The following is a 12,752-nucleotide window of genomic DNA, read 5'->3' as shown; positions in this document are numbered from 1 at the left end:
GTCTGTGCATTATGTGGTACTTGAACAAGAGAAGGAAGATGATACTGCTCATAGAGAGGTAGGGCTGCCAAAAAGATGACAGTATGTGTCTAGATAACCAATGCATGTGGTAGGCCAAGCAGCGATGGAACCATTTGGAAGATCACAAAGACATTCCCAACTCTCTTAAAGGAGAAGAGACCATCCCCATCATTCTGGGCCCTAATGATAGTGAGTGTACAGCTTGACACCACTGCCAAGATCACTCTCAGAAGTTCTTCTCATCTCTCACTAGATTCTTTGTGTGCCAGTCTGATGCTGGGGAAGGATAGTATGTAGCTGTCTCATTCTGCTACCTATATATATATGGAAGACAGTATCAATGCTACTCAAAGTGCCTGCTAAAGAAGCATCTTTTGCTGTGAATGCCTCATAAATAATACCTACAAAACAAAAGCCAACATTTATCTGCAAATGCTATAGTTTTCTTAGCGAGGAGGAGAACTGAAGGAGACCAAGAGAAGAGTTTAAAATTGAAGCAATGAATCAGTGTTCTTCCTGTGAAAAGCTAGCCTCAGACTTCTCAGATCATCTTTTAGAATAACCCCAGACTAAAAACTGACCCATGAATCTGCCTGTTCTTTCCCCTTTTGTCCAGCAATGAAAATTACAAAATCAATCCATTTGATTTGAACTCCATGATCACAAACCCAACCAACCACCAGTGTGGAATATTTGACCGGAAAATAAAAGTGTCTAAGACTTTCCCCATCCATGCCTCCAACTGCAGTATTTAATAGATGAACATAGCACTCTGCTAAAAGCCTGGGTTATTCTATTCCTGACTTGCCATCTGAGTCTGACTCATTGCCTTGGTAACAAATTAAAACACTTTTTTTGGGGTGTGTTTTGCTATTCAGGACCTAATTTTGTAAAACTAGGGAAACCAGCTTTTGAGATTTAGGGCAGGTCATTTTGCTATTTGTCAATGCTCGGCACTACCCTAATCCAACCTCTTTGCTTTCTTTTTCGTGATTAATTTATTGCAAACCCGTACACACTATGTGTCGCTTTCTCCATGCATGCCAAGTCAGAACTGCACTCATGCTGTGGGATGGTAAACAGCTGAGAGTTTGCATGGAGCACAAAATTGGCTCATGTATGGTCATTTTTGTTCCCCTACCAGTTGCGTGAACAAGAGTATAGGGTGCTCTGTAATGGATCAGAGATAAATAAATATCTCTGCAGTCTTTCCATGTTACTGATAGATGGGTTCAGGAGGGGGGACTTTTTCTCCCTGTAGTTATTTGGTTCATTCTCTGCATTACTAGTATGATTCTTGCTCATCATCACCCAGCACAGCTGGATTAGAGGTTTCTAACCAGGTAAGTGATTAGTAGATTCATAGATTTTTAAGGTAAGAGGGGACCATGAGATCATTTAGTCTGACCTTCTGTATAAGACAGGCCAGATAATTTCTTCAGTTCCCCCATACTGAGCCCGTTTATCCCTACTCACATTTTTAGGTGAATTTGTGTGCTTCATCCTTTCTCCTGCTCCAAGATTAAATTTTCTTCTAAAGTTCTTACATGAGTGGCCTTTCTAGTGAGTTCCTAATGCTGCACCATTCAGAGCTGAAATCCTCATCACTGAGGGTGTTTATAGCTGTGGTTTTGGATTGTGCTTCCATCTAATGAACATGACTGAAAGTTTTGCTGTATCCTGTACACACTGGTAACTATATTTTTCATAGGCTAGCAGGAGACATATAGAGACCTTAAAACGTAGCATGCAGTGCTGCCTCTTGAAAGCGTGCTGTATCTCTAGGGCTAGCCTCTTTTGCTGTTCATATTGTCAGGCTCTCTGCATTTCAGTGAATTTGCTTTCTAATTCCACTAGGCGTCAATTACCACACTAAGACCATTGGGGGAGGGGGGCCAACAACGTTGTGATGCACAGAGGGTGCACAGTGCAAACTGCATTATTTGTTCTAGCACTAGGGAAATCATTAGTCAAGTCACATGTAGGATACCAGTGGTGCCAATTCAGATTTTTTTTTTTAGGAGTGGAGTAAATTCCAGTTTCCTCCCCACCCCCTGTAAAATCCCCAGGTCTTCCTCAGTTGGGGAACCTCCCGTCTCTTACCCACATTGGGCATGAGCCAGTGCTACCAGGGGCCAAGTTCTTAATGGACTCCTCTATGCTCTGCCATTCAGGAACAGATCCCATGGGCCAGGTGTCAACACAACCCAATGAAATTTGGCCCAGCTGCCCTCCGTCCATACAGAGGGGCAGTCAGATCAAATGTCAGTGGTGCTGAAATCCACACTGCTCTAATAGCAGCTGTACTAATTTGGTACAGGACCTCCGCTTAAAGGTGTCAGGCCATCCTCCGCCCCTCTGCTCAGCAGCCTATGGAACTTTGAGGAAGTGCAAAAGCCCTGTGGGGGAGGAACGTTGGCTCCCTGGATCTCTTAACTGATGACACTGTAGGATACCCTATGCTGTTTTGGTCACCATAAGCCAAATCCTGACCTGGGGCAATAGTATGGGAAAGGGGGCATAGGTTGCGTCCTTTTCCAGCAGCATAGCCCAGCCCTAGGAATGGAAAGAGAACTGACTTCCTCTCTAGCTGGTAGACAATGGCAGCCAGCGTGGCATGAACAGACCCCCAAGTGAGCAGCACGTATACCACTGCCTGCAGTAGCTGCTAGCCAGGGAGAAAATGGTCCTTCGTTTAAAAGAAACAGCAGCGTGTGCCTTACCCTGAGTCAGTGTGCATTGATAGGAAAGCTCTTGTTCCTAATGCATGCTCAGCATCTATCCACTCCTTTCCCCTCCAAGCCCAACCTGACTCTAATTAGTAAGGACAGGATTTTGCCTTGTGCTGTTAGGTCATTCCTGAGACTGGAAAGGAGCGGAATGCAAGGGGAGGAAAGCTAAGTATTGCAATGGGTCCATAACTTGTTTCCTGCTGCACTTGTCTCCTCTTTCTGGAATCCTGGTTGCCAGTGCAAAGAATGTTGGAGGCATAGTTTCAAAAGAGCAGGCAAAGTAAATCCTGTCTGTCAATTCAAAAAGGAGTTGGAGATGATTTCAGAAGAGAAGAGAATAGCAAGGCATAGTCACTATATATAGGACTCAGTGTGAAGGTGGCGACGTTGGAGTATACTGTATTTTTATCTCAACAGAGGAGGTATCTGTCTGTCTCCCATAAAATCCTCTGTGTGTGTGTGTGGGGGGGGGGGGCAGGGGGGTTTCTCCACTGAGACAAGAACATAGGCCTCAGGTGGACTAGTATTTTCTGTGTTTCTAAGGGCAGAGTTTCATACTATCTGGATATTTTTGCCTGCCTCTGTTTTTTTCCTGTATTTTCCATGCACTATAATGTTCATCGCCCAAATAGCAGTTTAGTGGCATGATTCATGAAGAGAATATCTGTGTCTGGGGTATAGTTTGGCCCTGCTACACTTTGGAGGACCATGGAAGCTTCATGCATAGTGCTCCACACGGAAACGTTTCACTCTTCTCACGACTGTCAAAAATGTATTTTATTTAGTTTGTATCCATGCTGTAGCTTTTCCCCTGAGCTGTGAAGTATGCCCTCACCTAGAAAGTAACCATATATTGCACATGGAGAGGATGGCTTTTAACAGTCTAAAGTATTCAGGTTAAATTATTTACACTCCCTAGCATTCAGTTCCCAGCAAATCCTTTAGCCCTCTGTTAGATTGAGTCTATGCAGTTTATTGTGTGGGGAATCTTTCAGATAACACTTTTAAAAGCAAAAGTCTTATGCTTTCTACATAGGCATTAAAGATCTCATAGCACTATTTGTAACAGTTGAGGTTTGCCCTGGTTTCCTTTGCAAAAATTCCTCCTGCCCCTGGCTCTTGAGCAGTAGGCTGTGCACTATTCAATTGTCTGTGTCCTCCGCTTCAGAAGTGGCTGCACTTCTGTGGTGTTTGTATAATGATTCACATATGTATTTGTGTATGATATATAAACAGATTACATTGTATTCACATGTGCAGAGCATGAAAATACAAATGATTTAGGTACCACCAGGTAAAAAATATTTAGAGATGCGCTGGAACTATAAAACACCCTTTCCCTTTGTAGGAGTTTGGCTCTGGCTGTGAAATTCTTGGCTACGGTCTGTCTCTAGATAACATTATTTCAGCAGCTCTGCTGAGGGTCGTATGCACTTTGCGCTTGGAATGGTTTGAATTCTTTGCTTGCTCTGTGGTGATGGGATTTGTTTTAGTTTTTTGGCTTTGTGAACACTCCTCCGGAGCTCAAGAGGCTGAAGAGCAACAGCTTGCTGAGTATGAGTGGCAACAAGAGGCTTGCCAGGAGTTGAGAATCCAAGCAAACGGTCTTCTTGTGCCCAGCTCTAAGCTCTTTCCATCTCTCTCAGCTCCATATGTTAGTAGGATGGCTTCCTAAGTGGAAGAAAACTGTATTCCCGATTCTGCCTTTCATGACACATCTTAGGTGCAGTGAGGCAAGGAACAGAATAGATTATTTTATTAGCCTTGTAAGAGGAAGTAGCTTGAGGCTGACGCACAGCTTCCCATGGAAGGGAAGAGAGACGATTTCCATTGGGCATCACTGATCTTCCCGACTACAGTCATACATGGACCCTGCATCCATGCACACACAAGCAAGTGACTGATGTTAGCCTTGTAATGAACTATGGAAGCTCCTACAAATGAGATGCTAATCTCACTGAGCTATCTCAGGGCCTGATCCAAAGCTCATTCATTTCAATGGGAGCCTTTCCATTGACTTCAGTGGGCTTTGGATCATGCCCCAAATGAGAAACATTTAAAAATAAAATAATGCTTTCAACTCTCCCTCAAGAGCTACCTTCTCAGAAATTCTAACTGTAAATATTGAATGTGCCCCAAAGATGTCTGGCTCACCCCAGCCTCCATTGTAAAAACATCGCTGAGGTGAATTCCCCTAATTTCACCATGTGCAAAACTGTTCTCACAGATCCAGTCCATAAGTGGGTTGCTTGCTGAGATCTAGAAGACAGTTGTTTATTATACTGCAGGAATGTGTTGAGTCTGCCTGGTGCTGATGGAGCAAAGGATTAAATACGACTGGGGAGGTGCTGGGAAGGATGTGGAATAACAGAAGAGGTGTGTAGGCGGGTGGTTTCTCTCCTTGTGTATATGTGGCAGGGGCAGGAGAGAGGAGGGGGTGGGGAAGGTTAAAATGTTAATGAAGATTCTTTAGGAGTTCTTAAAAAATAATATCGTGGAGAATGTCCAGGGCAGCCTCACGTGTTACTCTGCATCAAATGGGAAATAACGGTGGCGAGAAGGTAGTAGGTGGGTTTTCTCCTAGGAATAGATTGCTCTTTATCAGAGGGTCTAATAGCTTGTTTTTCAGAAATCTTAAACTGAGAAGAGTCACCAATTTGAATCATTGTTACAGTTCATCTGAATGCAAACAGTGAGCTAGATATCAATAGGCTTCAAGAGATTTCTCTGTATCTTCCCAGAGGTTTTCACTACACTTTGTTAAACTGGGGTTTTTTTTTGTAATCAAGTCATTTCAAGAACATTATGAAAGCCGCTGGAGAGGATCAGGAGAGAGGGAAATCATATCAGAAGTTCAAACTTATTCTTCTACAGCTATGAGATCTAAAAATACCCAAGAGACCAGGCTGCTGTCTTTCAAAATCCATTCATCCTAGCTATATAATAATAATGCTAGTCACATCTAAAGCTTGAGCCAAAGCCCATGGAAAGACTCCCTATGACTTCAGTGGGCACTGGAAAAGGCTCCTTCAGCACCTTCTAGCCCAAGGTCTTAAAGTGCTTTACAAATATCAAATAATTTTAACTTCACAATGTACAATACCTCTGAGCTAGGTAAGTATCACCATTCTACAGATGGGAGAACTAAGGTACTTTAATCCCAATCCCACTGAAGTCAATGTGGGTTTTATAATTTGGTATTTGCCCAAGGTCGCACAGAGAGTCTGATGGAAGAAATGGCCTCCAGATTGCTACTCCTGTGCTGTTACCAGAAGACTATCCTTCCTCCCAATTTGCTTAACCAGAAAACCATTTCCCTCTATGTATCTATGTTCACAACATGGGCAACAACTTCCATTTTTATGGACGCCTCAGATTACCGTGATTTATCTTGGTGATTAGAGAACATAAACTCAAACACTCCCATGATGTCGACAAGATCAGCCATAATTTCTTAGTCTTGAATTTTTACACTATAAGCACGTCTGAGGTTAATTGTTACTGTTTGAGAGTCAACACTAAGGGCTAGTTCACTTAGGGGTGTGTGTGAATGACCCAGTACAGCAGCTAAGGAAATATGTCACTGCTATATATATACTGGGCTACCAAAACATGTTGCATTTTGCAGTACTTTACTGCTGAGGATCTCAAAGTGCTTTACAATATTAAGTAATTAAGCTTTACAGCACTCTCCTATAATGTTGTTCTACCCTTTTCTCAGATGGGTAGACTAAGGCATGGAGAAGTTAAGTGACTTCCTCGGTCTTACTCAGTGAGGCAGTGCCAGAACAATGAACAGAACATCACAGTCCTGTTGTCTAGGACTCTTCCCAAGCCAGCAGGGAATAAACTAACTAGCTATTCTGATTCTCAAGGGTAATTTGATCTTAACTGTTTTTGGTAGGAGCAAATAGCTGCATGACGCCACTGCACAATATCAGCAACAGGTTTTTCCTTGTTCTGAGAGCTAAGTAAAATCTAAAGCACACAGAGAAAAAAGAGTAAGATGATCGTAAAAAGGAATTAAGCTTTTGAATGGGGGCTGGATGACACAAGGGTTCTGAACAGGATAAATTATGAAACTTTTCACCTCAAGGTGCAAAGTCAGCCTGTAGTGATAGTGACTGAAAACAATTGCTATTTGATAAGTGACTAGTAGCCTCTCTGAAATAAATCAGTGATTAATTCTAGCTCCTAGAGGGGAGCTATTTTATATTGGAAAACCCATCATTGGCCATGCCACTGATTGTCATTCTCATTGGCAGCTTTAATACAGCGGCCAAGGGTTACATGGTGATGGAGGCTGAAATGCCCATGTGGTGTTCTCTGGGGCGAAGAACACAGATCAGGGTATTGTCAAAGGAAGTTTGTATATCCACTATCTGATGTATTTGTTCCATGGCTAGAGAACTTCAGTCCCTAGGACTAACTAACTCTTCACTTGCCCTACGTTCACTCATTCAATAATTTAAAGAATGACATGATAAAGTAAATAGCAGGAGATTGATTTCTTATGATATTGTGCCTTCCAAACCTTCCACTTAATGAATCACACTATGAATATTGCAGTTTAGGCCCTTTGGGCTGTGATTAGTCTACAATGTTTGGGACTGGGTTTGAGTTGCAGCCAGAATTTGCCTGATCTGGGTTAAATATATTTTGTGGCAAAACAGGTATGTGTGCAAGAGAATTAGGTGATTGATTTCCTCCATGCTGACCTGCTCTGGTTTCTTATCTGGCCAGTGACCTAACGGAATGAAAATGAAAGACGACTACTGGCAGCGATAAGGCCAGTTTGCTCACTTAATAACCGCATTGGGATTACAATAATAGCCACCGATAGGCTACCAAGTTTGCTAGTGCTCTCCAGTGGGATTTGCAGTTTATAAAATGTCTTCCCTTTTTTGCAAAGAATCTGGTGTTGAACAACTCTCACCTTTCACTTTTTACTGTCACAAGGAGATTGCAAGTGACCAAACAATTGTAAAATTTCATTTGCTGCAGCATGCATGATGAATGTAACAATATAATAATGGAAGCAAAGCAAGTCTTCTAATTTCCCTCCTCTGTATGTGTGTATGTATTTATTTATTTACTTATTTATCATATGAATTTAGGGCTGATGAAAGGTTGTGGATTGACAGTCTTGGAACCACTAGCCCTTCATTTACTACAGACTAGGTCAAGAACACACAGCGGTAATGCATGCTTACCCATGCTGTCCCTGTGATGTATGTCAGTCCTGACCTTAAAGAAACAGACTTCTATAACTGAAGGAAATTCAGACTCTTGGATAAGGCTGCAATGGGATCCCATTAATGTCACTGTGCCATTGATGGAAATTGGAATAAAGATACAACATATTTCTCATACACCACCCAACAGCTGCCAGGAAGTAGGAATTCTGGATCATTACCACCAAACTATGCTCGATTTGAACCACGGACTGGTTCAATAACAGCCATCAATTCCCCTAAACTGCACAGGTCTTTGGTGGCCACATCAGAAGGAGGTCCAGTGCATAAACTTCTCGGGCAACAATATCACATTTTCTCACACTAAGGGAAAAATCTGAGATTCATTCTTCAAATATCATTTTTTAAAGTGCCACACATGCAAGAAGAGTTTCTAACTCAACAGAGGTTGTGAGATTTAATGGATGCATCTACCAAATTGTACTTATATAGGGTACAGTATAACAAACTGTACCCGGTTCTAAATGTATACAGAAATATGCTTGTACATAAATGTTACATAAACACTATGCACATGCAAGTGTGTGTTTCTTCACTGTATATACATTTATAAATTCATGTCTCTGGCAATCGTTCTACTCAGATACCCTCTGCCTTTACAACCCTTTGTTCTTGAGTATTATGAAAAGGATTTAGATTAGCATTATATGAAGAGTGCCTAGGAATCGAAGCGATGACAAATTAGGGACTGGAATCCAGTGCAGGTAAAATAAAACCTAATGCCACCCTTTACACCAAATGCAGACAGAACCAAACCTATTCAAAGGGTCAAATAACATGAGTTGAATATATAAGAAAAAACTGCTCTTATGGGATGCTGCAAAAGCCACTGAGGACTTCTAAAATTAGACTGGTAAAATCACTGAAGGGAAAAAAAGACCAGTCTCAGTCAATGGATAAAATGAAAAGACTTTTCAATCTGTAACTTCCATGATTCTGCATTTCCTGAGTTAATCTCGGACGGGAGATATATGTACCAAAATATCATCTGCAAGTCAGAGCACACCATATTTCTGGCACAACTGAAACTAGCAAGCACCAGAAAACTCACGATGAAAATTGTTTTTTTGAAATTTTTGCAACCTGATTTTCAGAAAGACAAGTTATTTTTGATAAGCTTGAGATTTAATGTTGTTACTGCAGAGATCAACTCAAAATAGCCAAATATCACAGGGAGAGAGCAGGCAGATTTGTAATCAAGTGAATTAATCTCTCCTGTTTTTAAGTATTTCTGCAGTGTTACTAACATGAAGGTTTTTATAGTTCTTGACTCATAATAATGCAACTTTTTCTGCCTATGAAGATATTAAGAAACATGGACTCTCCTTACCCCTTCCATATGGATCCTGGGATTTGGTGCCAGCCTGTACTGATTAAGTTGTAAACCTCTTGGATCTCCCCTGTCTCTCCTGATGGAAGCAGGAGAGGTCAGGACCCGAGATCTTTGGACTGAGCCAAACCTTGTAACGTTTTGTCCATATCTGACACCGTCCAGTAAGCGAATTAGAAGCAAGTTGGACGGTAACTCGTCAATGCTGCAGAAGACTAGGGTTCTGCACTCCGGGCACCTCAGCTCGTTTTGGGATTTCAGTATCCCCTGTAGACAAGGCTTGCAGAAGGTATGCTGGCATGGTAGCACCTTGGCCGTGACATCTAGCTTTTCAAAGCACACAGGACATTCCAACAGGTCAAGTATGGCGAAATCGTCCATCTTTAGTGAAGAACTCCAGTCTCACGTGAGGCCAGGAAAGTCCACATGATACATTCACCAGAGCATTGGGTAGCAGTTGCTACAGTACCTTCACAAACGACACTGAAATCCTGAACTCAGAAAACCATCCTGCATGAAGGAAAAGAGAGGAGGAGGGGAAAAAAAGAACAGAACTTGACTGCTACAGTATGAAACCTATCCCACCTACATTGCAAAGCAATGCCTCACGAGCCAATTTGCAAATGTATACTTTGCTCTCACATCCAAGTTTGAAGTGAGTCATTTGTGATTCAGTACTAGTGAGAAGAATTGTATTCAAGCTCAAGTCTGCTGCAGGAGAGACCAAGTTTCTGTTTGTCAGGGTAGATAAATAACCGCAGCTCAGATTGAGACAACTATACTAATTCATGCCAGTGCCCCAGAGCAGGGCAACTCAATCAAGTTAGGAACTTAACTCAATCAAGACAGGAACATTCCTTCTCACATGTACTGTAGGAAAACTTCGCTGTAATGCTTTGCAGTCTATTCTAATGTTAATTATGAATAGTATAACAATACTTAAACCAGATCAGGAGCAGAGATCCTCTGGTAAATATCCCATAGAGTCAAGAGTAAATATGTTCAGTCTTAACACAGCAGTTTAGTTACACACAATCCCACACACACCCACACTGTTTCATTTTTAACATCTTTCCTAATTAGCTTTCTTTCTACTAGTTTTGGCAGCAATTCTATATAAAAAAAGTCACCCAAATACAAACATAATTCTTGTACCTTGAAGAGAGACTTTAGTTAAGGAGTTTAGTATTGCTTTAGTTAAGGAGCTCTGCAATTTCATCCTCACCTAGACTAGTTGCTTTGGGTATCCAAAACAGCCTGAGAAGTCATTATTCCCTCCCACAATGTAAAGTCACTCAACCTGTTTAGCTCCTTTTACAATTGTATGTTGGTTTACACTGAAACATGTATACATTTTTTGGATTCAAGTTATGGCTTGTGAAAACAATTACAGTTCTATAACACACAGTAGAAGTGTGTGTGTGTGTGTGTGTGTGTGCGTGTGTGTGCAAAAGAAACCTAACCAGGAATCATTTCCCCTCTGATGTTGAAACAAATATTGCCAACCCTGAAACCTGCTCTCTGAAAATCCAGTGTGGCACCTGTGCCACGTTAAATACAAAGATTTTGTAGAATACTTTGCCTAGTAATCCTGATCAATATATACTGGAACATTTCCCCACGGATAAGGACATTATAAACAGCATAACTTCATTTGTTAAGCTTGTGTTTGAAGATGTCTGCCCCAAAAGGAAACTCGAGCAGGTTGCTAATTCTTGAAGTACCACTAACCTTGCATCTGTGCCCCTTCTAAGACAAAATCAGCTCTGCACAGCTCAAGAGATAAGAGCTCTCCCTCTCCCCAAATTGCAACCCTGTTGAAAACTTTAACATAACAACTATGTATGTTACTCGCTGACAGATCAACTTACATGTCCAGCCCTGTTAACTCTCTCACTGCCTGACTCATAAGCAAGTTTCAGAAAGAAATTCCTGTACCATCGTTCTGGTTAGGAGCCAGATCCTGATTTGGTGTTCTGATCTCAGTGGAGTTTATTCTGGACTTGCACTGAATAAATGAGATCAGAATTTTGATCTTCCTCTTTCTTGTCTATGCAACTGTGCTTGTTTCTGGGAAAAGGCAGGAACCACTTTTAAACCCTCCTTGCTATAAACACTTTAATCAAAACGAAGCAAAGAAAAAAAGATAGATGCAGTCTCAGAAATAGGCAGCAGTTAAACTTAGCATTACAACAGTTTAGATTTGTCATACTGGAAAAGACCAATGATCCATAGACTAATACCCTGTTTCTAGTACTGGTTATGGAGGCAACAGACCCTCTCCAATGGCACCTCTCTTTGTTATATTTTATCAGAAGTGAGAATCCACTTTCTGATCTGCTCTGATGATCAGCTTTGTCTTCAAGCCTGAGCACTGTGATATCTTATCTACATACAGGGGGCTAAAGTCGCAGAAGGACTTAGACGCCTAAGTCCAACATTTAGGTGCCACTGACATTCACAAAACCCCTGCTCAGCTGCCACCTAACCCAGTAGGCACCTAAAAACCTACTCGGCACCTAAATTTTCAGGCTAAAAGTTCCCTAGATGCCTGTGTTTCTACCTCCGGGCATTTGCACTGATGCCTTACTCTAGCAACCCAAATGCCTAAGCCGCAGTGTGATTCACAAAACAGGGGAAGATAGGAAGGACAGCTGTGGGGCCTGATTCTGCAGGTGTGCGCAGAGGCTACCTACCAGATTGCATGCCATTCAAAATACCTTTGGAAGAGGCGGTGGAGGTGGTACTCACCATCTAACTTTTAGCCCAGTGGTTAGGACATTCACTTAGGATGTGGGAGACCCATGTGCAAATCCTTTCTCCCCTTCAAGCTGAGGGGAGAAAGGAATCTAACGTTAAAGACCTAACTCCCTGAGAAGAGCAGGGCTTAGGATATACCTCTTGCCACAGCATCTCCCACTGGCTAACGTAGGCAGCTCCTAACTCACTGTGCTGGCTTTTGTGAATCCCATTGTTGGGCCCTCTCTCTCCCCATTCATTGTATTGGGAGCCTAGTGCCTGCCCCAGGCTCTGTGAATCCCAGTGATTTTCTAGGTAATCTAAAAGGTAGGTGGTGTGATGTGTTGCTTTGCAATGCCGAAGTCCCTTTGTGACTCTGGCGCAGTCAGAGTAACTGCAGATGGTATTCTTGTTCAGATCAATGTATAATTCTTTTAAGGAAACTTGGTAAGCTATTTACCTCTATCCCATCGTAAGTCTGTGAGTTCCACAAATGATATGCTTTTTAAAAAAAACTCATTTATACCATTCTAAATGTTTTAAATTCATAGAGTAAGAGAAAAAGGTAATATTGTGACATGTTTATTGCAAAGGGAATAAAGCAGTAAGGATACAGTTTCCACATCGGTTTCAGAGTAGCAGCCGTGTTAGTCTGTATTCGCAAAAAGATGTTTC

The 12,752-nt window shown here is 41.8% G+C and overlaps 1 protein-coding gene across 2 annotated transcripts in view; it reads right to left on the bottom strand.

The window, feature by feature from the left end:
- Positions 1-11,145, bottom strand: part of SH3RF2 (SH3 domain containing ring finger 2) — an 82,179-nt gene extending 71,034 nt beyond the window's left edge. Inside the window, exons 1-2 of one of the 2 annotated variants that reach the window (XM_075131320.1) lie at positions 11,070-11,145; positions 9,339-9,848 (exon numbers count right to left, since the gene is read on the bottom strand). In XM_075131320.1, the coding sequence (XP_074987421.1) occupies positions 9,339-9,719 (381 nt within the window). In that variant the 5' untranslated portion in view covers positions 9,720-9,848; positions 11,070-11,145. Of the gene's footprint in view, positions 1-9,338; positions 10,048-11,069 lie in introns of those variants that run through there. The other variant, XM_048859641.2, reaches the window with a different exon arrangement.
- Between the last annotated feature and the right edge of the window lie 1,607 nt (positions 11,146-12,752).

The sequence above is a fragment of the Caretta caretta genome, chromosome 8 (genome assembly GCF_965140235.1).
Source record: "Caretta caretta isolate rCarCar2 chromosome 8, rCarCar1.hap1, whole genome shotgun sequence".
Taxonomy (NCBI): Eukaryota; Metazoa; Chordata; order Testudines; family Cheloniidae; genus Caretta; species Caretta caretta.
Note: the sequence above shows the minus strand (reverse complement) of the source record. Positions and strands in the feature narration are given on the sequence as shown.